A 25,682-nucleotide genomic window follows, 5' to 3' on the forward strand; every position below is an offset into this window, starting at 1 on the left:
GACTAAATAATATTCCATTGCATCTATGTACACAAGTATTTCTGTGCCTGTAAAATATTTTCTTTTTTTTAAGCGACATTTTTAAAATTTTATTTGTTTTAATTAGAGGCTAATTACTTTACAATATTATAGTGGCTTTTGCCATACATTCACATGAATCAGCCATGGGTGTACATATGTTCCCCATCCTGAATCCCCCTCCCACCTCTCTCACCATCCCATCCATTAGGGTCATCCCAGTGCATCAGCCCTGAGCACCCTGTCTCATGCATCAAACCTGAGCTGGCGATCTGTTTCACATATGATAATATACATGTTTCAATGCTATTCTTTCAAATCATCCCACCCTTGCCTTCTCCCACAGAGTCCAAAGACTGGTCTATAGATCTGTGTCTCTTTTGCTGTCTTGCATATAGGGTCATTGTTACATTCTTTCTAAATTCCATACATATGTGCTCAGTTGAGTTCAGTTCAGTCACTCAGTTGTGTCTGACTCTTTCCCACCCCATGAATCACAGCATGCCAGGCCTCCCTGTCCATCAGCAACTCCCGGAGTTCACTCAAACTCATGTCCTTCGAGTCGGTGATGCCATCCAGCCATCTCATCCTCTGTCATCCCCTTCTCCTCCTGTCCCCGATCTCTTCCAGCATCAGGGTCTTTTCCAATGAGTCAACTCTTCACATGAGGTGGTCAAAGTACTGGAGTTTTAGCTTTAGCATCAGTCCTTCCAATGAACACCCAGGACTGATCTCCTTTAGGGTGGACTGGTTGGATCTCTCTGCAGTCCAAGGGACTCTCAAGAGTCTTCTCCAACACCACAGTTCAAAAACATCAATTTTTCGGTGCTCAGCTTTCTTTATAGTCCAACTCTCACATCCACACATAATCACTGGAAAAATCAAAGCCTTGACTAGATGGACCTTTGTTGGCAAAGTAATGTCTCTGCTTTTGAATATGCTGTCTAGCTTGGTCATAACTTTCCTTCCAAGGAATAAGCGTCTTTTAATTTCATGGCTGCAATCATACCATCTGCAGTGATTTTGGAGCCCAAGAAAATAAAGTTAGCCACTGTTTCCCCATCTATTTGCCATGAAGTGATAGGACCGGATGCCATGATCTTAGTTTTCTGAATGCTGAGATTTAAGCCAAGTTTTTTGCTCTCCTCTTTCTACTTCATCAAGAGGTGCTTTAGTTCTTCTTCACTTTCTGCCATAAGGGTGGTGTCATCTGCATATCTGAAGTTATTGACATTTCTCCCAGCAATCTTGATTTCAGCTTGTGCTTCTTCTAGCCCAGCGTTTCTCATGATGTACTGCGCATATAAGTTAAATAAGCAGGGTGACAATATACAGCCTTGACATACTCTTTTTCCTACTTGGAACCAGTCTGTTGTTCCATGTCCAGTTCTAACTGTGGCTTCTTGACCTGCATACAGATTTCTCAAGAGGCAGGTTAGGTGGTCTGGTATTCCCATCTCTTTCAGAATTTTCCAGTTTATTGTGATCCACACAGTCAAAGGCTTTGGCATAGTCAATAAAGCAGAAATAGATGTTTTTCTGGAACTCTCTTGCTTTTTCCATGATCCAACAGATGTTGGCAATTTGATCTCTGGTTCCTCTGCCTTTTCTAAAACCAGCTTGAACATCTGGAAGTTCACGGTTCACGTATTGCTGAAGGCTAGCTTGGAGAATTTTGAGCATTACTTTACTAGCTTGTGAGATGAGTACAATTGTGCAGTAGTTTAAGCATTCTTTGGCATTGCCTTTCTTTGGGATTGGAATGAAAACTGACCTTTTCCAGTCCTATGGCCACTGCTGAGTTTTGCAAATTTGCTGGCATATTGAGTGCAGCACCTTCACAGCATCATCTTTCAGGATTTGAAACACCTCAACTGGAATTCCGTCACCTCCACTAGCTTTGTTCGTAGTGATGCTTTCTAAGGCCCACTCAACTTCACATTCCAGGATGTCTGGCTCTAGGTGAGTGATCACACCATTGTGATTATCTGCGTCGTGAAGTTCTTTTTCGTACAGTTCTGTGTACGCTTGCCCCCTTTCTTAATATCTTCTGCTTCTGTTAGGTCCTTACCATTTACGTCCTTTATTGAGCCCATCTTTGCATGAAATGTTCTCTTGGTATCTTTAATTTTCTTGATTTCATATGGCAGTTCTATTTCCAGTTTTTTAAGGAATCTCCACAATGTTCTCCATATTGGCCATACTAGTTTGCATTCCCACCAACAGTGTAAGAGGGTTCCCTTTTCTCCAAACCCTCTCCAGCATTTATTTATTTATTTTTTACTTTATTTTACTTTACAATACTGTATTGGTTTTGCCATACATTGACATGAATCCACCACGGGTGTACATGCGTTCCCAAACATGAACTCCCCTCCCACCTCCCTCCCCACAACCTCCCTCTGGGTCATCCCCGTGCACCGGTCCAAGCATGCTGTATCCTACATTTATTGCTTATAGACTTTTGGATAGCAGTCATTCTGATTGGTGTGAAATGGTACCTCATTGTAGTTTTGATTTGAATTTCTCTGATAATGAGCGATGCTGAGCATCTTTTCATGTGTTTGCTAGCCATTTATATGTCTTCTTTGGAGAAATGTTTGTTTAGTTCTTTGGCCCATTTTTTGATTGGGTGGTTAATTTTTCTGGAATTGAGCTGCAGGAGCTGCTTGTATATTTTGGAGATTAATTCTTTGTCAGTTGCTTCGTTTGCTATTTTCTCCCATTCTGAAGGCTGTCTTTTCACCCTGCTTATAGTTTCCTTTGTTGCGCAAAAGCTTTTAAGTTTAATTAGGTCCCATTTGCTTATTTTTGCTTTTATTTCCACTAGTCTGGGAGGTGGGTCATAGAGGATCCTGCTATGATTTACGTCAAAGAGTGTTTTTCCTATGTTTTCCTCTAGGAGTTTTATAGTTTCTGGTCTTATGTTTAGATCTTTAATCCATTTTGAGTTTATTTTTGTGTATGGTTTTAGAAAATGTTCTAGTTTCATCTTTTACAAGTGGTTGACTAGTTTTCCCAGCATAACTTGTTAAAGAGATTGTCTTTTCTCCATTGTATATTCTTGCCTCCTTTGTCAAAGATAAGGTGTCCATAGGTGCATGGATTTATCTCTGGGCTTTCTGTTTTGTTCCATTGATCTATATTTTTGTCTTTGTGCCAGTACCTTATGACTGTAGCTTTGCAGTATACCCTGAAGTCAGGCAGGTTGATTCCTCCAGGTCCATTCTTCTTTCTCAAGATTGCTTTGGCTATTCAAGATTTTTTGTATTTCCATAGAAACTGTGAAATTGTTTGTTCTAGTTAAATTATTTGTTCTAGTACTGTGAAAAATACTGTTGGTAGCTTGATAGGGATTGCACTGAATCTATAGATTGCTTTCGGTAGTATACTCATTTTCACTATATTGATTCTTCCGACCCATGAACATGGTATATTTCTCCATCTATTTGTGTCATCTTTGATTTCTTTCATCAGTGTTTTAGTTTTCTATATATGAGTCTTTTGTCTCTTTAGGTCAGACAGTTCAATTGCTTCTATCTCTTGGCTATTATGAATAATGCTGCAATGAACACGGCGGGGCAAATCTGTCTTTAAGATCCTGTTTACAATTCTTTTGGATTTCTATCTCCAGAAAAGAGATTGCTGGATTATATATTAATTCTATTTTTACCTTTTTTGAGAAAACTCTATACTGTTTTTCTTAGTAGCTGCACCATTTTACATTCCTAATAACAATGTACAAGGGTACTGATTTCTCCACATCCTCACCAACACTTGTATTCTGTTTTGAAAAGTTATGCTAACCAGTGCATTTGCTATCTCATTATGATTTTGATTTGTACTTCCTGATGATTAGTGGTGCTGATGATCTTTTAATTTGCTTGTTGGTCATCTGCATGCCTTCTTTGAAGAAATGTCTATTTGTATGTCTATTCAAGTCCTTCACACATTTTTTTAGTTGAGTTACTTGGTTTCTTGTTACTATTGTTGAGTTGTAGGGGTTCTTTATATATTATGAACATCAACCCTTTATCAAATATATAGCTTGCAAATATTATCTCTCATTCTGTGGGTTGCCTTTTCATTCTATTGTTTCCTTTGTCACAAAGAAGTTTCAAAGTTTGACGTACTCCTATTTTTGCTTTTCTAGCCTGTGATTTTGGTGTTATATCCATGAAATCACTGCCAAGTGCAATGTTATGAAGATTTTCCCCTGTTTTCTACTATGAGTTTTAAAATTTTAGTTCTTACATTTAGGGTTTTAATTCATTTTGAATTCATTTTTTAATACAGTAGGGTTTTAACTCAGTTTGAATTGATGTTTTAATACAGTTTAAGGTAAGGGTCTAATTTCTTCATTTTGCACAGGAACATCCAATTTTCCAGCATCATTTCTAGAAGAGACTAGTAATACAAGGTTTGTGTGACCCTCTTTATTCTACATACCATTATTTGTCTTTTTTTAATCTGAAATTAATACTGTCACTATTGCTTTCATTTAGAAATGTTTATCAATCTATTTATTTTATTCTTTCTTGTTTGTTTTTTGATGTGACTCTTATAAATCTATTTTATTTTTAAACATTGTTTTGTCTTTTAATAAGGAAACTACAAACCAAATATGTTTAACTAATAGGTTGTTTCAGCTTTTATCATCTCATTGTGTTTCCTTTGTTTTCTGTGTTTGTTCTGTGGATTGTTTTTGTTTGCTTTTATCTTCTCTAGAGGCTTTTCATTTATTCATTTTGGATGTGTCATTATCTATTCCTACAACTAACCACAAATTCCTTTCAGGCAAATCATCTCTGTAAGTCTACAGAATTACTGAAATAGATTCCTAGAAATAACAGGAAATCTTCAAGGCTTTTTTATAATTGCCAAAGTAAACAAGAAAATTATAAGACACAGACACGCCATTTTAAAAGAAAACATAGGGTCCCAGATAATCTGGCTACTTCTTCCTTTTTAGTGACAAGTCACATAAAACTTCAAAGCCAGAAAGTATGTACTTTTAACTTATTCAGAGAACTCAAGAGTGTCCATGCTCTAGAATGTATGTGAACCTTGGCTAAGAAATTAATGTTTTCTGAATATCCATTATGTAACAGGCATTGCTGAATGTTATCTCACTTAAATCTTACAACAACCACTAGAGTATAAGGTCCACAATAGTAGAGGTCTCATTTTGTCTTTTTTACCACTCTAATTACAGCATTGAGACTGTGACCTAGACATAAAGGCACATAATAAATATTTATTTTGAGAATGAGCAGATGACATTTTTATGTCCCTTTTCTGAGTAAAAGGACTTCCCTGGTGGCTCAGATGGTAAAGCATCTGTCTACAATGTGGGAGACCTGGGTTTGATCCCTGGGTTGGGAAGATCCCCTGGAGAAGGAAATGGCAATCCACTCCAGGACTATTGCCTGGAAAATCCCACAGACAGAGGAGCCTGGTAGGCTACAGTCCATGGGGTCGCAAAGAGTCGGACACGACTGAGCGACTTCACTTCACTTTTCGGAGTAAAAACAAAGGTCAAAGAGAAAACGTGACTTGCTTAGAATTACACAGAAAGTGGGAGAGCTGGGATTTGATCTAAAGTCTGTTTGGTTGAAAGTATTGCGTGTGCTAAGTCGGTTCAGTCATGTCTGATTCTGTGCACCCCATGGGCTGCACCCTGCCAGAATCCTCTATCCATGGGATTATCTAGCCAAGAACACTGGAGTGGGTTACCATGCCCTCCTCCAGGGGATCTTCCTGACCCAGGGATCAAACTCACGTCTCTCATGTCTCCTGCATTGGCAGGTGGGTTCTTACCACTAGTGCCACCTGAGAAGCCCCTATCAAAGTATTAGTCCCCTTTAACTTAACTTACAAAACCTTATATGGTATCACTGATAAGAAGTCCAGGGGTCCCCAAGGGGAGAGGGGTCTGGAATTCTCAAAGAGAAGGAATGGACAAACTTTTCTTTCTCTCTACTTTTCTTGGTCTTAGTCACATAAAACGTTTTTATTTTTAAGCCTAGAACTGATGATTACACAACCAACAATTCGGTTTGGATTCTGTACCAAGGATTATATAGCAGTGTATCCTGCTTGAGGACAGTTTCTCCTTCCTGAGGGCCTTCTGGCTAATCCTGTTATCTTCAAATATGGATTGTGGGAATGTGTCTCTTTGCAACCTCTGAACATTGTTTTGACTCACTATAATAACTAACTGGAGAGTATATAACTCCATTGCTAACACTAGTAAGGTAATCTTTCTGCCCCCTTCTGATGTCGATGTCAGAAGCTTTCTCTCTCCCTTTTATATTTTAATAAAACTCTATTACACAAAAGCTCTGAGCGATCAAGCCTTGTCTCTGGCCCCGGATTGAATTCTTCTCTTCCAGAGGCCAAGAATCCGGGCGTCTTTTCGTGCGTCAGCAACAATCCTTCAATTGTCCCAGTCTATTTCTTTTGTTACACCCCACTGAGTCAAAGATTCAACCACACTCCATTTCTTTCAGGCTCTTGAAGGTTCTTTTGTAGTTTCTCCCAGTTATTAGCCTTTAAACTAGAACCTTCATCAGTCAATTTAGGTGTCATTTCTCTTGGTTCCCCTATGTTTGGTGTGCTCTATTAAATACATCTGTTGCACCCCATATTCCCCATCATAATTACATTTTCCCACTTAAATAAAGGAACAGAACAGTGGTCAAGAAGAGGAAGCCTGAAAGTAGGGTATTAAAGTTCAAATCCAGACTCTACCACCTCTACTGATAGAACCTGTGGGACATCTGAGTGAAGATGATCTAGGACATGGAAAAGATACAACTCTCTTGCTTAAGAATAAAATCTAAGCCGGAGAAAGAAATTTAGGTGATATCATCATCTGGAGGTGGTAGAAACTGTTAGAATGTGTGAGCTTTTCTACAGATTGCATATGGCATAAGAAGAAAAGGATAGGATCCAGGGGAACAATACTACTTAAAGGTTGGGAAATAAATAAGAAATAAATAAATAAGAAAGACAAGTGGGTAGAGCTTGGGCACAAGTTAGTGATTGATGAAACTGAATGATGGATACATAGGGAGTCACTGCCCTATATTTTGGTTCTATTTTAGCTTTTATTTGAAATGTTAATAATAAAATGTTTTTAAAGGAAGGGCAGGTGGAGGTAGAGGAACTGATGAAGGATTCTGAAAAGATGCAGTATTTGTGAAAGGGGAAAGCAGAAGTCATTACTACCTCAAAGGAACAAAGTGGAGTGAGCACAAAGATTTGGTAGTTGGGGCATCATAATTCTTTTAGTAAGAACTGTTTTGGTGGAGCAGAAGCTTGATTTCAATGGTCTGGAACAAAACAAGTAAGAAATAGAGATACCAAGTAGTTTACGGAAATCTTGGGATGAAGGGACGAAATGCTTACAGAGAGGTACAGGACCAAGGATTTTGCTCTGGTTTGGGGTTTAGATGGTAGGTCCTTGGGAGGAAGTAAGTGGGAAAGGTGGATATTGGAGAAAGCAGAGCGTGCCCCAGACACTGATAAAATATAGAACACAAACAAAAGTAGAAGGACAAGTCTGAGAAAAGAGAAGATACAACCAACAACCTAATACAATTCAAAGAAGATTACAATCCTTGATACAGAAAGGGAAGGCAAAGAACAATTTAGAGAGATTTTTTTTAAGACAGTAAACTATAGTCCTAGGGTCACAAAGAGTCAGACACAACTGAAGCAACTTAGGACAGACGGACAGATGAACTAGATGAGACAAAGTGAGAGGGAACCAGGTGTAATTCAGTTATAATCAAAGGACAAGAGGACGTCAAAGGTTTGGCAACAAGTCAGACCCAGAGATCTCTGTGGAGAGATCACATTGTAAGAAAGCCTGAAGACTCGAATAAAAAAACCAAACAGATATGAATTTTATATTAGCTCTTAATCATCTTCTGGATGAAAGCAGAGGGAGCCTAGGGAAGCAAATATAAAGCAAAGAAAAAAGTTATCTTTACTGGAAAAGAGCCTTCAGGGAGCAACATTTTGCTCTAATTACAATAAAGGAAGGTACAGAAATTCAGTAGGGACTTTAAGATGAACACCAAAAAGCAAAATGAGAACACCTATGCAACCAAAAGAATTCCACTTAAAATCAAAATGCTGGCTTTTATATGCATATTGTTCTAAAATAAAAGAATATTTATGGGACAAGCTACTTGTTGTTTTAAGAAATGAGGGCTTAGATAAGGTGGCAGTGGGAGAGGTGAAAAGTAGACAGATTTCAGTTAACTTCTGATGACTGAACAGATAGGACTTGTTAAAATGTATGAAAATGTAGAGCTAAATAGAAAAAACATACACAAAATATTAACATAAGTTATCTCTGGGTTTAAACATGATGCTTCCTTTATTCTTTTTAATTTTTTAGAGGAGTAATTAAGATAATCTAACTTAATTCTAAAGCCAAGAATAAATTCTTGAGGTAAAAAGTTCAGTAATGAAATACACATGGCAAAAACTTAAAAGTTCTTCTTCAAATTCAAACCCCTTACCCCACACTTTTTCCCCAGAGATCATCAAGTTAAAGGGTTTTAAAGTTACAGGAGTTAAAAATAAAGTGTTTTAAAACCCTTTCCACATAGCTCACTGTCGTGTTTCTCAACCTTTCTTTTCATTATTTCCCCTCAAAAGTGAAAACTAATTAATTATACATATGTAATATATATTATACTAAAATAATTATTCAATGTAACTGAACTTAATTTAAATTTAACTTAGTCTTTCCCTAATGACAGATACTAAATACTAAGGAGTAAGATTTGGTGCAGCAGAATTGAACTCTGGAGGGCACTCAAAACCATTGTAATATATGATTGTTTGTATTTATCCTTCTCCCCAAAAAACAGAACTATTTCTTCCTCTTGTGGTCAATACTTCCCTTGTTGAGAATGCATGGTGGACTAGTGTTGTAAATAGACTATCAGTCAAATTAGATTTAGTATGAACCATATTCTCCTTCAAACTTTTCCCTTGGCTTCCTTTATCATATTCCATATGACTTCATTCTCTTGAGGTACTCCCTATGGCATCCTCTGTTACAATGTTTCCTAAACTTAGTGAATGTAAATTATTTTTAAATACACATTCTAATATATGTTTACTTATTTGTTTAAAATGATATATCTGCAGTTGTTGTTTAGTTACCACATCATGTCCAATTCTTTGCGACCCCATGCACTACAGCCCACCAGGCTCCTTTGTTCATGGGATTTCCCAAGAATACTGGAGTGGGTTGACATTTCCTTCTCCAAAATTATAAATTAATACTACTATATTAATAAAATATGTACAATATAAAATGTACAAAAAATAGTTTAAAGGATGAAACTTGAAAAAAGGATGGGTAGAAATTAGAATTGTCTTTTTCCATGTAAAACGATATACACACTTTGGAAAAAGCAGAGCTCTATATAAATCTTATATGTTCCATTTTCAAGGTACATTTCTTTTCTCTCCATAGCCAATTCTACCTATTACTATGGCTTTGACCACCATCCATGAGGTTCAGTTCAGTTCAATCACTCAGTCATGTCTGACTCTTCGTGAACCCATGGACTGCAGCACACCAGGCTTCCCTGTCCATCACCAACTCCCGGAGCTTACTCAAACTGATGTGATGTCATCCAACCATCTCATCCTCTGTCACCTGCTTCTCCTTCTGCCTTCAATCTTTCCCAGCAACAGGGTCTTTCCCAATGAGTTACTTCTTTGCATCAGGTGGCCAAAGCATTGGAGTTTCAGCTTCAACATCAGTCCTTCCAATGAATATTCAGGACTGATTTCTTTTAGGATGGACTGGTTGGATCTCCTTGCAGTCCAAGGGACTCTCAAGAGTTTTCTTAAACACTACAGTTCAAAAGCATCAATCCTTCAGCACTCAGCTTTCTTTATAGCCTAACTCGCACATCCATACATAACTACTGGAAAAAAAACCATAGCTTTGACTGGATGGACCTTTGTTGGCAAAGTAATGTCTTTGCTTTTTAATATGCTGTCTAGGCTGGTCTAGGTTTTCTTCCAAGGAGAAAGCGTCTTTCAATTTCATGGCTGCAATCACCATCTGCAGTGATTTTGGAGCCCAAGAAATAAAGTCTGCCACTGTTTCCATTGTTTCTCCATCTATTTGTCATGAAGTGATGGGACCGGATGCCATGATCTTAGCTTTCTGAATGTTGAGTTTTAAGCCAACATTTCACTCCCCTCTTTCACTCTCATCAAAAGGCTCTTTAGTTCTTCGCTTTCTACCATATGGGTGGTGTCATCTGCATATCCGAGATTACTGAATTTTTCCCGGCAATCTTGATTCCAGCTTGTGCTTCATCCAGCCCACCATTTCTCATGATGTACTCTGCATATAAGTTAAATAAGCAGGGACATCTCCCAAATTTATGTCTCCAGTGGATGCCTCTTCTGAGCTCCAGACTCATATATTAACTGAATCTTCCTTTGACTGTGCCATGAGCACTTGAATACTGAACATATCTTCCTTGTTTAACATGCTTCTCAGTTTTTACGGTCTCAAGTGAAGTTTACTGCTATCCACCAGAACTCTTGTCAAAACTGAATATACAATATCAGCCTTGACACCTTCTTCTCTATCTCACCACTTCTAATCTATCACTAAGATGTGTTGGTGTTATCTCCTGAATAATTCTCAAATCAATGCAACTGTCTCCATTTTTACTGCCATCAATGTAAATTATTGCTGTAGGCTGTTCTGTCTTGACAAAATTCATATGTTGAAGTCCTAACTGAAACCAACCATACATGAAAACGTAATTATATTTGGAGATTGGGTCTTTAAAGAAGTAATTAAGTTAAAACAGTCATTAGGGTGTCCTTATAAGAAGAGAAAATCTGAAACACAGACACATACAGAAGGAAATGATGTAAAGACACAGGGAGAAGGCAGCTCTATGGACATTTGTCTACAAGTCTTTGGATATATTCTTTCATTTCTCTTGGATTAACAACTAGGGACTTATTGCTAAGTCATTTAATACATATATGTTTAACTTTTTAAGGAAAAGCCAAATTGTTTTCCAAAGTGGTTGTACAATTTTACATTTCCCTTCAGCAGTATATGAGAGTTACAGTTGTTCCATATCCTCATCAATACATGGTATGTTCAGGTCTTTCAACTTTTAGATATATACTTAAATGACAAACATCATTTTAACTTTTCACTTCCAAACTGGAAGTTTTTATTTCTTTTTCTTTCTCATTGCACTAGTTAAGAAAATGTTAAGCAGAAGTAATAAGAGCACAGAGAATACTTGTCCTCCTACCTGATCATTTCTTAATGGTCACTTGTCATTTTTTTATTCCATCTTTACTTCTAAAACCTATGCAGGTATTCTAGATTCTTTATCAATTAATTCTAACATCTGAAGTCCATAGCATCCTTCAGAAGTTCTTTAGGAGTCTAAAACCTGTTTTGCATTGTGTTTATTTTTCCTGCTGACTCTCAATCACAGATTCTAGTCTATTTATATGACTGGTGATTTTCAACTATGAGCTCATAGTTGGATGACCTTAACGTGGAGAATTCCAACAGCTAAAACTAGAAATGCTTTCCTCTACAGAGGATCTGCACTTGCTTTTTGGAGAGTAGGTACTGTTACCAACCAAGGAACATGTTAGCCAGCGTCATAGGTCTTAAGATCTCAGGAGGTGTAATCCAAGGTTCATTCCCACCATGCTAGAGACCCAGAGCTTAGTGGACTGACCCCATCATTGACATGAACATTTGACTTCAGAGCAACTTCAGCATTTACGATGACTTAGAGCTCACAGATCTCCACTACAGTTTCAACTACTTTATCTGCTTATGCGTATCTATATATGCATATGACCCTCAGAGATTCCCTTACTTTTGGCAGGGCCAAAAGTGCATTAAACATTATGCTTTTCTAACATCTAAAATTTGTTTTAGCAGGGAGAGGGCTCTTAAAAATAACTCATCCTCCATGGAAGCAACCTAGATTCCCATCGGCAGGCAAATGGATAAGAAAGCTGTGGTACACATACACAATGGAATATTACTCAGCTATTAAAAAGAATACATTTGAATCAGTTCTAATGAGGTGGATGAAACTGGAGCGTATTATACAGAGTGAAGTAAGTCAAAAAGAAAAACACAAATACAGTATGTTAACACATATATATGGAATTTAGAAAGATGGTAATGATGACCCTATATGCAAGACAGCAAAAGAGACGCAGATGTAAAGAACAGACTTCTGAACTCTGGGAGAAGGCAACAGTGGAATGATTTGAGAGACTAGCACTGAAGCATGTATATTATCATATGTGAAACAGATAGCCAGTCCAAGTTTGACGTATGAGACTGGGTGCTCAGGGCTGGTGCACTGGGATGACCCTAAGGTATGGGATGGGGAGGGAGGTGGGAGGGAAAGTCAAGATGGGGAACACATGCACACCCATGGCTGAGGCATGTGAATGTATGGCTAAAACCACCAACATATTGTAAAGTAATTAGCCTCCAATTAAAATAAATTTTTTTAAAAAATCAAAAAAGTAAAATGTATTTATATCATGAAAAAATAAATAAAAAATAACTTGTCCTCAAGATGGTAAAGCAAAAATCTTCTAAACCTTTACGGATAAGAGTATTTATTGATAACAAATGACTTAAGACAGGTAAATTGGCTTACTGCCACTTGTTGTTTTTTTTTTTAATCAAATTGGGATGTCACTGATAAATGAGTTAAACATTTTGCTCATTTTTCTCTCTAAAAATATTTCATATTTGGGTGTCCTAAAATTTTTTTGAGTCTTAAATGCTATTATCAAATTATTTAATACATTAAAAAGGGCAAAAGAAAACACATTCTTTTTCATAGTTAAAATCCTTGTTAGTACTACAGCTGTTCAAAATGCTATAGTACCAAATATAGCCTAATGCACCCTACACACATGATTAAAGGATTCTGTTCAATGATTAAAAAAAAAAAGCTGCCTTAGAAAATAAAGGTATCATATCTACACCCCCACATACAGCTAAATTGGCTTAATTATGCACTTAAGAATCTACAACCTGTTTGCTACTGTTTGGATCGTGAATGATTTGTCAATACCTTGGTACACTCACTTTCAAACAAAGTGCTACATATAATATTGATGAGTATATAGCGATACTAGAACTTTTTAACTTTAAAAGTTTTAAAAGTTTTTTAAAAGCTGCCAAAATTGAATTTTTGATGTCTAATCAACAGTCTAGAAATCTTGTTAAACTGAGAAGATATATCCATTCAACTAACCTTTGGAAATAAAAATAATAAGAGAAAAGAAGTATTTTGCACAGTTAAATCATATAAATAATTAATATAACTGTAAGCATAATTGTCTTTTCAAATTTACAGAATGAACTGAAATTAACAGACTAATTTTACAAGCTAACCAGAACATTCATAAATTAAGCAGAAGCAGAATTAGTTATCTTAATTAAGGAAAAGTTTTCAAAAGGCTCTACATTAACTATATATTCTTAAGATTTGTTATACCTGATATAATTGGCCCAATTTTATTTTATACTCAATGTATTTATGCCCCTTTTATACTACAATGTATTATTTATAGCATGATGAACATTTACTGCAAAACATTCTGAACTAATAAAGCATCCCAGAAACTATGTATAGGTCTATCAACTGAAATCAGATACCATAGCAGACAACAAAGCACATTTGGCAATATTAACTTCAAAACTAAAAGTTTTAAAAGTAAACCCATTTTTTTTTGCCTAATAAAATATAAACAATTTAACAATTCTCATAAAATCTCACAGAACTGAATGAAGGAAAATCATCATCACAGTTTCTACAACTACAGAATTACCAAATGTTAGATCATAAACTCGTGATTCTTTAGTGAACTGAGACATGTAATCATGACACATTTATAGTGAATCCTTGCTATTGTCTTATTTAAGGAAGCAACAATTCTTAAATTTCTGACACTCAGCATAAATTAATATACTTGCATATCATGTTATCAGAACTGTTAAAAAAAAAAACTGACCTTCGTGCACACTACAGTTCTTTGTTACCATGCACATGGGAAATTTCTAACCCCTAAATAATCTAACTTTTAAAGTTTAAAAAAGATTGAAATAAAAATTAGGATAGCAAATTATTGATCCAATCTCTGAATTAAGTCTACATTATCTAATTTTCCCTCAGAAAACCTCAGTTCAATGGGTAATATTATCACCCTCATTTGATATCTCACATTCTGAAACCTTGTAAGACCTACCCAAGGTTGCATAATCAACAAAGGAAATCTCAATTCTGAATGATACTAAAGTCCAAGGACCCAGTTCTTAATCACTGTATTATACTTCCTTTAACATTCCTTGACTAGATGTTCAGAAAGGTAACCTTTAAATTAAATATCTGGCTATCCAAATGATTAAAAAAAAAGAAAAAACTATCCTTAATCCAATAAAAATTATTTTAGAATATTTTAAGATTTTTTTAACCACTTGTATTGACTGTAAGAGATAAATTTTAAATAATGAACAAGGCAAGGCAGTTAATTTTTTTCATATAAAGTCTTAGAAACTTAACTAATCAAGTTTTTCCTATAAATATATTTTTTAAAATTCATAGGAAATACAAAATAAATCAATGACATACCACTACACACCTACTAAAACAGCTGAAATTCAAAATACTGACAATATCAAATGCTGACAAAGATGTGGAGCAATAGGAACTTTGTTTCTTCGCTAATAGATATGTAAAATAATACAGCCACGATGACAGATAGTTTGGCAGTTTCTTACAAAGCTAAAAATATTCTATAATATACAGCAATCATGTGCTTTGGTATTTACTCAAATCAGCTAAAAGTTTATATGCACACAAAAATCTGCACATGAACAATTTATAACAATTGAAATCATAATTGTCAAAAAAATGGAAGTGACAACACATCCTTCAATAGGTGAATAGGTAAATAAACTAGGTCTATGGACAAAGTAAAATATTATTCAGTGACTAAAAGAAATGAGGGATCAAGCAACAAAGACATGAAGAAAGCTTAAATGCATATTCCTAAGAGAAACCAGTGTGAAAGGCAACCAACTGTATGATTCTGATTATATGATATTCTATAGAAGATAAAACTCTAAAGACAGAAAAAAGATCAGTGGTTGCCAGGGGTTACGAGAGAAGTGTGGAAAGGATGCAAAGGTGCAGCACCGAGTATTTTTAAGTGTACATTTTTTGAATGATACTATACACCCACTAGATCATAGAAAAAGCAAAAAATATCTACTTCTGCTTTACTGACCACACGAAAGCTTTGACTATGTGGATCACAACAAGCTGTGGGAAATTCATAAAGAAATGGGAATATCAGACCACTTTACCTGTCTCTTGAGAAACATATATGCAGGACAAGAAGCACCAGTTAGAACTGGACATAGAACAATGGATTGGTTAAAAACTGGGGAAGGTATATATCAAGGCTGTATACTGTCACCCTGCTTATTTAATGTACATGCAGAGTATATAATGTGAAATGCCAGGCTGGATGACTCACAAGCTGGACTCAAGACTGCAGGAAGAAATATCAACAACCTCATATATGCAGATGATACCACTTTAACGGCAGAAAGCAAAGAACTAAAGAGCCTCTTGATGAAGGTGAAAGAGAAGAGTGAAAAAGGTGGCTTAAAACACAACATTAAAAAAACAAAAATCACGTCATCTGGTCCTATCACTTCATGGCAAAATAGATGGGGGAAAAGTGGAAACACTGACAGATTTTCTATTCTTGGGCTCCAAAATCAGTGTGGATGGTGATGGCAGCCATGAAATTAAAGGATGCTTGCTGGGCTTCCCTGGTAGCTCAGTGGTAAAGAATTTGCCTACCAAAGCAGGAGACACAGGTTCGATCCCTGATCCGGGAAGATCTCACATGCAGTGGGACTTGTGCCACAACTACTAAGCTTGTGCTCTAGAGTCCAGGAGCTTCAACAACTGAAGCCCATGTGCCCTAGATCCCAGCTCCACAATGAGAGGAGCCACTGCAATGAGAAGCTCACACACCACAAGAGAGTAGCCTCTGCTCACCACAACTAGAGGAAAGCCTGTGCAGCAATAAAGACCTAGCACAGCCCAAAATAAAAAATTAAATTATTTTTTAAAAAATGATGCTTGTTCCTTGGAAGAAAAGCTGTGACAAACCTAGACAGCATATTCAGAACCAGAGGTATCACTGATCCAACAAAGGTCTGCAGTCAAAGCTATGGTTTGCCAGTAGTCATGTAGAGATGTGAGAGCTGGACCATAAAGAAGGCTGAGCACCCAAGAATTGATGCTTTCAACTGCTGTGCTGGAGAAGACTCTTAAGAGTCCCTTGGACAGCAAAGAAATCAAACCAGTCAATCCTAAAGGAAATCAATCCTGAATATTCACTGGAAAGACTGATGCTGAAGCTGAATCTCTAATAATTTGGCCATCTGATACAAACAGCTAACTCACTGGAAAAGACCCTGATGCTGGGAAAGACTGAAGGCAAGAGGAAAAGAAGGCAACAGAGAATGAGATGGTTGGATGGCATCACTGACTTAATGGACATGAGTTTGAGCAAACGCAGGGAGTTGGTGAATAACAGGGAAGCCTGGTACGCTACAGTTCATGGGGTTGCAAAGTGTCAGACATGACTTAGCAACTGAACAATGAACAACAATCATGGTGGAGACAGGAAATTACATATTTGCATAATGCCTTATGCATCCTGCATTGGTGTGGTACATTTGTTACAACTGATGACTATGAGTCCAGGAGAATGATAAATGACAGAAGGGAAACTTTACAATATAAAAAAATAATACATTAATGTGCTTTATAGGAAAAACTAACAATTGAATGGAACATATCATCTTCACAGAAGACATTATATGTCAGTTTAATAATCACTAATTAAATCTCTCATACACCAAAATTTTCATCTTACTCTCTATCAGGACATTGAAAACTTTTTAATTAATTAATTTATTTTAATTGGAGGCTAATTACTTTATAATATTGTGGTGGTTTTTGCCATACATTGACATTAAATCAGCCATGTGTGTAAATGTATCCCCTATCCAGAACCCCCCTCCCACTTCCCTTCCCATCCCATCCCATCCCTCTGGGTTGTCCCAGTGCACCAGCTTTGAGTGCCCTGTTTAATGCATCGAACTTGCACTGGTGATCTATTTCACATCATTTGTATGACAGAAAATGGGAAATTACTATATGCAGTTCAGAAATTAGTCTATAAATAGTATCATTTAGCAACTACTCAATAAACAAACATGCAAAGAAAATCTGTGGCTATCAAGAAATACATATTCTTTTAGCTATTTGACATGTAGTCTCTCTGTAAGACAGGAACACAAATAATAACGGCTCATTATCTTTCAGTATTCCTTAATAAAGAGACAAAAATACTTTCATTTAGACATACCTTATCTATTTCTTCAATGAAACAAATGTGAGAGACAGGATCCCTCTTCTTGGCTAATATTTTTTGTAGATGTTGCACCTAAAAGGAAGGAAAAGAAGGAAAACATATATAACTGAGAATTTTCAAAGTTAACAAGCATGGAGTACAGGTACTAGAAACAGTCAGTCAGTTCAGTCGCTCAGTCGTGTCCGACTCTTTGCAACCCTATGAATCGCAGCACACCAGGCCTCCCTGTCCATCACCATCTCCCGGAGGTCACTCAGGCTCAACGTCCGTCGAGTCAGTGATGCCATCCAGCCATCTCATCCTCTGTTGTCCCCTTCTCCTCCTGCTCCCAATCCCTCCCAGCATCACAGTCTTTTCCAATGAGTCAACTCTTCGCATGAGGTGGCCAAAGTATTGGAGTTCAGCTTCAGCATCATTTCCTCCAAAGAAATCCCAGGGCTGATCTCCTTCAGAATGGACTGGTTGGATGTCCTTGCAGTCCAAGGGACTCTCAAGAGTCTTCTCCAACACCACAGTTCAAAAGCATCAATTCTTCGGCACTCAGCTCTCTTCACAGTCCAACTCTCACATCCATACCTGACTACTGAAAAATCATAGCCTTGACTAGACGGATCTTTGTTGGCAAAGTAATGTCTCTGCTTTTGAATATGCTATCTAGGTTGGTCATAACTTTTCTTCCAAGGAATTAGAGTCTTTTAATTTTATGGCTACAATCGCCATCTGCAATGATTTTTGAGCCCAGAAAAATAAAGTCTGACACTGTTTCCACTGTTTCCCCATCTATTTCCCATGAAGTGATGGGATCAGATGCCATGATCTTCATTTTCTGAATGTTGAGCTTTAAGCAAACTTTTTCACTCTCCTAGAAACAGTAAGGGAAGGGAAAAAGCATTTTGCTAGAGCCCTTACATACATTATAATTAGTAAAGTAGGTATTTTAAATTTTCAGAGATTTTTAAAAAGCTGCCCAAGATCACACAACTTTGAATAACTAAGAATTAACCCACAGCTCAGCAGGCAGATTCTGGCTGCAATGCAAGGACACAGGAGACGCAGGTTCAACCCCTGGGTCAGGAAGATTCCTGGAGGAGGAAATGGCAACTCAATCCAGTACAGAGGACTGTCCCATATTTCTCAATCATCAACAGAGGAGCCTACTGCACTATAATCCAAAGGGTTGCAAACAGTCGAATACAACTAAGCACACAGCACGCTAACTCATAATTAATACTATTTTTAACTCTCTCAAATATTTACCTGACCACAAACAGTAAAAATATGATCGACAAGTTTCTCCATATTGGTCCAGAGGGAAGCACGAAAAGCTGCAGTGTTCCCTGGAGTTGGCATGGTAGATCGTCCAGGTCCCCCTGTTTATGAGAGACAAAAATCAAGCAAAATAAAATCTTTCAAATATAACAAAATGTATGCTATTATGAAAAAAGCACATATAGGCTACCAAATGAGAAGTTCCTTTATGAAGAAATAATAATTTATCATGAGTGATATAAAACAGAATCTTAAACTTTTGTTTTTAAGAAAGGAAATAAAATGACACAGACACACAGACATACACACACACACCACCACCACCACCAACACACACACCCAACAAGGATAATACAGAAAATGGGAATTCCCTGGAGAAGGAAATGGCACCCATTCCAGTATTCTGGCTTGGGAAACCGCATGGACAGAGAAGCCTGGCAGGTTACAGTCCAAGGGGTCACAAAGAGTAAGTCACGACTAAGTATGCATTCACTAACACTCTCCACAAAAAGAACAAGATACTGCAGTTTAGATATCTCGTTTGTTAAATGAAAGTATAATCTTGACTCTATAAATTATTTGATAAATGTAACATTCTATAAATATTTTTAATTTGAATATAGTTCATTTATTCTATAATTGTTTATAGCAGTTTTTCCCCCCAATCAGAATAGCTCTCCATTATAAAATACTCTTAAAGGGAACCTTAAAACCCCTGCAAATTAAGACTATGCTCCCATTTTCTGTGACTTATCCTCTTCCAACAACACAAGAGAAGACTCTACACATGGACATCAACAGATGGTCAACACCGAAATCAGACTGATTATATTCTTTGCAGCCAAAGATGGAGAAGCTCTATAAAGTCAACAAAAACAAGACCAGGAGCTGACTGTGGCTCAGATCATGAACTCCTTATTACCAAATTCAGACTTAAATTGAAGAAAATAGGGAAAACCACTAGACCATTTACGTATGACCTAAATCAAATCCCTTATAATTACACAGTGGAAGTGAGAAATAGATTTAAGGGCTTAGATCTGATAGATAGAGTGCCTGATGAACTATGGAATAAGGTTCGTGACACTGTACAGGAGACAGGGATCAAGACCATCCCCATGGGAAAGAAATGCAAAAAAGCAAAATGGCTGTCTGGGGAGGCCTTACAAATAGCTGTGAAAGGAAGAGAGGCGATAAGCAAAGGAGAAAAGGAAAGATAAAAGTATCTGAATGCAGAGTTCCAAAGAAGAGCAAGAAGAGATAAGAAAGCCTTCTTTAGCAATCAATGCAAAGAAATAGAGGAAAACATCAGAATGGGAAAGACAAGAGATCTCTTCTAGAAAATTAGAGATACCAAGGGAACATTTCATGCAAAGATGGGCTCAATAAAGGACAGAAATGGTCTGGACCTAACAGAAGCGGAAGATATTAAGAAGAGGTGGCAAGAATACACAGAAGAACTGTACAAAAAAAGATCTTCATAACCCAGATAATCATGATGATGTGATCACTAATCTAGAGCCAGACATCTTGGAAAGTGAAGTCAAGTGGGCCTTAGGAAGCATCACTATGAACAAAGCTAGAGGAGGTGACGGAATTCCAGTTGAGGTGTTTCAAATCCTGAAAGATGATGCTGTGAAAGTGCTACACTCAATATGCCAGCAAATTTGGAAAACTCAGCAGTAGCCACAGGACTGGAAAAGGTCAGTTTTCATTCCAATCCCAAAGAAAGGCAATGCCAAAGAATGCTCAGACTACTGCACAATTGTACTCACCTCACATCCTAGTAAAGTAATGCTCAAAATTCTCCAAGCTAGCCTTCAGCAATATGTGAACCGTGAACTCCCTGATGTTCAAGCTGGTTTTAGAAAAGGCAAAGGAACCAGAGATCAAATTGCCAACAACTGCTGGCTCATGGAAAAGCAAGAGAGTTCCAGAAACACATCTATTTCTGCTTTATTGACTATGCCAAAGCCTTTGACTGTGTGGATGACAATAAACTGGGGAAAATTCTGAAAGAGATGGGAATATCAGACCACCTGACCTGCCTCTTGAGAAATCTGTATGCAGGTCAGGAAACAACAGTTAGAACTGGACATGGAACAACAGATTGTTTCCAAATAGGAAAAGGAGTACATCAAGGCTGTATATTGTCACCCTGCTTATTTAACTTATATGCAGTGTACATCATGAGAAACGCTGGACTGGAAGAAGCACAAGCTGGAATCAAGGTTGCCAGGAGAAATATCAATAATCTCAGATATGCAGATGACACCACCCTTATGGCAGAAAGTGAAGAGGAACTAAAAAGCCTCTTGATGAAAGTGAAAGAGGAGAGTGAAAAAGTTGGCTTAAAGCTCAACATTCCGAAAAAGAAGATCATGGCATCCGGTCCCATCACTCCATGGGAAATAGATGGGGAAACAGTGGAAACAGTGTCAGACTTTATTTTGGGGGGCTCCAAAATCACTGCAGATGGTGACTGCAGCCATGAAGTTAAAAGACGCTTACTCCTTGGAAGAAAAGTTATGACCAACCTAGATAGTATATTCAAAAGCAGAGACGTTACTTTGCCAACTAAGGTCCATCTAGTCAAGGCTATGGTTTTTCCTGTGGTCATGTATGGATGTGAGAGTTGGACTGTGAAGAAGGCTGAGTGCTGAAGAATTGATGCTTCTGAACTGTGGTGTTGGAGAAGACTCTTGAGAGTCCCCTGGACTGCAGGGAGATCCAAACAGTCCATTCTGAAGGAGATCAATCCTGGGATTTCTTTGGAAGGAAGGATGCTAAAGCTGAAGCTCCAGTACTTTGGCCACCTCATGCAAAGAGTTGACTCATTGGAAAAGACTGTGATGCTGGGAGGGATTGGGGGCCGGAGGAGAAGGGGACAACCGAGGATGAGATGGCTGGATGGCATCATGGACTCGATGGATGTGAGTCTGAGTGAACTCCGGGAGATGGTGATGGACAGAAAGGCCTGGCGTGCTGCAGTTCATGGGGTCGCAAAGAGTTAGATACGACTGAGCGACTGAACTGAACTGAACTGATCCTGTTTCCTCATACCTGACATCCCATGAAGGGATATGACATATCTGATTTTCTGCTTAATTTCAGATAATGTCATTTCACTGTTTTCCACTCACAAATGGGTTGAGGCCTTGCAGATCTGAAGCAGAATCAGTAGAAATATATTGGTACTTACTCAAAATAAAGTAAGGTCTTAAAAGCCACAAAAGCTAGAAAAGAAATAAGAATTTTGGATACCTGTTTTTTTCTTTTTGGGGATCTTCAGGCCTTTAACATAAATAGTGAACAAACCAGAATCTTAAAAGTGTAGAGGACGAGAATATTTTTTAGTAAAACAAGGGAGAAGATCACTATTATGGGTGAGAGTTTTAAAGATAAGTTTGCACCCCCAAAGCCACAGATATATAATAACCTCATGAAAGTGTGACCAGGAATACTAGCATAGGTATCAGCCTCCAACACATGTGAGTGAAAACTTATCACGTATTTTTGAATCCATTTGAATATGCCCCAGCTCACCAGTCTGTCAAAAGAAACAAAAACTCAGTAACAGTAACTCAGTAATGGGAAAGAGAACATTTCCTATTCCATGATATTCTACAGGAGCCATTAATTTCTATCATTCAAAAACTTGGGAAACCACCTCTTGTCTTTAGTTCTTCATCATACCAGGTTTTGATGTTCCTTGTTATTTAGAAGCAAGCTTGTTTTATACATATATACACATACACAAAAATTAATATTGTGTATAACTGAGTCAACTTGTTGTGCATCTGAAACATTGTAAGTCAACTACACTTCCATAAAATACGTACATTTATAAAAAGAAAGGATCTTGGACACAGGCAGATTCAAGTCACCAAGTATAGTTCTAGCCTTCTCAGAAGTGATCTTACTTGGGCTATGTTCTTTATTTGTGCTTGACCTAAAAGTGCAAAGTATAGGGACAGTAACTATGGCACATTAATCAAGAGAGTTTGGTTTCAGGTTATTACCTGCTGCATATGTATGTGGTTAGATTTACTATTCAGCATGTTGCTGGTATGAAGAAGAAGTCCCTTAATGAAGCCATGTAGGAATGAAAGATGTCCTAGCCATTATGTTCTTAGTAGGAATGTTCCCGTATTTGTTCAGACTTCAGTTATGTTCTATGTACAACTAACACTTATAGTTTCAAAAATGCAGATTTTTCTTTGTATCTTGTCTTCATAATAAGGAAATAACTTACTAAATCATATAAATTGATATACGATGTGTCTAACAAATGAAGAAAGTATTTCTTCCCCCCTTCAAAAAAAAGGAATTAATAAAAATGGTTTCCTAGAAGGGGCAGCTGCAGTGGTAGGAAGGAGGACCAGGTGAGAATAGAGATAGAAGCAATGAGTCTCTGTGAATCATACAAATATTTTACATATTTCAAAGTAAATTTAAATTTACAGGAATGAAAAAAGCAAACTCAAACTAAGCACAAATTCAGAAACACATAAAACTAATGGTACGTCAAATCAGTCAGATAACCATACACAGGAAATTAATTACTTCAAGGAATTTTTAATTACAGCATTCTGACTGTAATAAGATACATTTTAGGGGCAAGAAGAGTTGCACGTCTCTTTGCTTAACAGATGTGTTACGTCACTGATCTCTGAAGAAGGCTTTCTTATCTCTCCTTGCTATTCTTTGGAACTCTGCATTCAGATGCTTATATCTTTCCTTTTCTCTGCTTTTCACTTTTCTTCTTTTCACAGCTATTTGTAAGGCCTCCTCAGACAGCCATTTTGCTTTTTTTCATTTCTTTTTCTTGGGGATGGTCTTGATAACTGTCTCCTGTACAATGTCACGAACCTCCATCCATAGTTCATCAGGCACTCTATCAGATCTAGTCCCTTAAATCTATTTCTCACTTCCACTGTATAATCATAAGGGATTTGATTTAGGTCACACCTGAATGGTCTAGTGGTTTTCCCCACTTTCTTCAATTTAAGTCTGAATGTGGCAATAAGGAGTTCATGATCTGAGCCACAGTTAGCTCCCGGTCTTGTTTTTGCTATGTGTACAGAGCTTCTCCATCTTTGGCTGCAAAGAATAGAATCAATCTGATTTCGGTGTTGACCATCTGGTGGTGTCTATGTGTAGAGTCTTCTCTTGTGTTGTTGGAAGACGGTGTTTGCTATGACCAGTGTGTTCTCTTGGCAAAACTCTATTAACCTTTGCTCTGCTTCATTCTGTACTCCAAGGCCAAATCTGCCTGTTAATCCAGTTGTTTCTTGATTTCCTACTTTTGCATTCCAGTCCCCTACAATGAAAAGGACATCCTTTTTGGGTATTAGTTCTAAAAGGTCTTGTAGGTAGGTCTTCACTGAACTGTTCAACTTCAGCTTCTTCAGCATTACTGGTCGGGGAACAGACATGGATTACTGTGATACTGAATGATTTCCCATGGAAACAAACAGAGATCATTCTGTTATTTTTGAGTTTGCATCCAAATACTGCATTTCAGATTCTTTTGTTGACTATGAAGGCTACTCCATTTCTTCTAAAGGATTCCTGCCCACAGTAGTAGATACAGTGGTCATCTGAGTTAAATTCACACATTCCAGTCCATCAAACTTCACTGATTCCTAGAATGTCGATGTTCACTCTTGCCATTTCCTTTTTGACCACTTTCAAGTTGCCTTGATTCATGGACCTAACATTCCAGGTTCCTATGCAATACTGCTCTTTATGTCATCAAACCTTGCTTCTATCACCAGTCACATTCAAAATTGGGCAGAGTTCCAAAGTATAGTAAGGAGAGACAAGAAACCCTTCCTCAGCAATCAACACATAGAAATAGATGAAAACAATAGAATGAGAAAGACTAGAGATCTCTTCAAGAAAATTGAGAGATACCAAGGGAACATTTCATGAAAAGAAGGGCTCAATAAAGGACATAAATGGTATGAACCTAACAGAAGCAGAAGATATTAAGAAGAGGTGGCAAGAATACACAGAAGAACTGTACAAAAAGATCTTCATGACCCAGATAATCAGGATGGAGTGATCACTCACCTAGAGCCAGACATCCTGGAATATGAAGTCAAGTGGGCTTTAGGAAGCATCACTACAAACAAGGCTAGTGGAGGTGATGGAATTCCAGTGAACCTATTTCAAATTCTGAAAGATGATGCTGTGAAAGCACTGCACTCAATATGCCAGCCAATTTGGAAAACTCAGCAGTAGCCACAGGACTGGAAAAGGCCAGTTTTCATTCCAATCCCAAAGAAAGGCAATGCCAAAGAATGCTCAAACTACCGCACAATTGCACTCATTTCGCATGCTAGTAAAGTAATGCTCAAAATTCTCCAAGCCAGCCTTCAGCAATACGTGAACCGTGAACTTCCAGATGTTCAAGCTGGTTTTAAAAAAGGCAGAGGAACCAGAGATCAAATTGCCAACATCCGCTGGATCATAGAAAAACCGAAAGAGTTCCAGAAACACATCAATTTCTGCTTTATTGACTATGCCAAAGCCTTTGACTGTGTGGATCACAATAAACTGGGGAAAATTCTGAAAGAGATGGGGATACCAGACCACCTGACCTGCCTCTTGAGAAACCTGTATGCAGGCCAGGAAGCAACTGTTAGAACTGGACATGGAAACAGACTGGTTCCAAATTGGGAAAGGAGTACCTCAAGGCTGTATACTGTCACCGTGCTTATTTAACTTATACGCAGGGTACATCATGAGAAACGCTGGGCTGGAAGAAGCACAAGCTGGAATCAAGGTTGCCAGGAGAAATATCAATAATCTCAGATATGCAGATGACACCACCCTTATGGCAGAAAGCAAAA

The 25,682-nt window shown here is 37.6% G+C and overlaps 1 protein-coding gene across 2 annotated transcripts in view; it reads right to left on the bottom strand.

Annotated features, from left to right (window-relative positions):
• The window catches only part of COG5 (component of oligomeric golgi complex 5), a 279,105-nt gene that overhangs the window by 94,579 nt on the left and 158,844 nt on the right, over positions 1–25,682 (bottom strand). For both annotated transcript variants that reach the window (XR_009600484.1, XM_042248525.2), the window contains exons 9-10: positions 18,811–18,923; positions 17,548–17,625 (exon numbers count right to left, since the gene is read on the bottom strand). Coding sequence is in view for 1 of the 2 variants with exons in the window: in XM_042248525.2 (XP_042104459.1) it covers positions 17,548–17,625; positions 18,811–18,923 (191 nt within the window). In the remaining variant the exon portion in view is untranslated. The remainder of the gene's footprint in view (positions 1–17,547; positions 17,626–18,810; positions 18,924–25,682) is intronic.

The sequence above is a fragment of the Ovis aries genome, chromosome 4, assembly GCF_016772045.2.
Source record: "Ovis aries strain OAR_USU_Benz2616 breed Rambouillet chromosome 4, ARS-UI_Ramb_v3.0, whole genome shotgun sequence".
Lineage (NCBI taxonomy): Eukaryota > Metazoa > Chordata > Mammalia > Artiodactyla > Bovidae > Ovis > Ovis aries.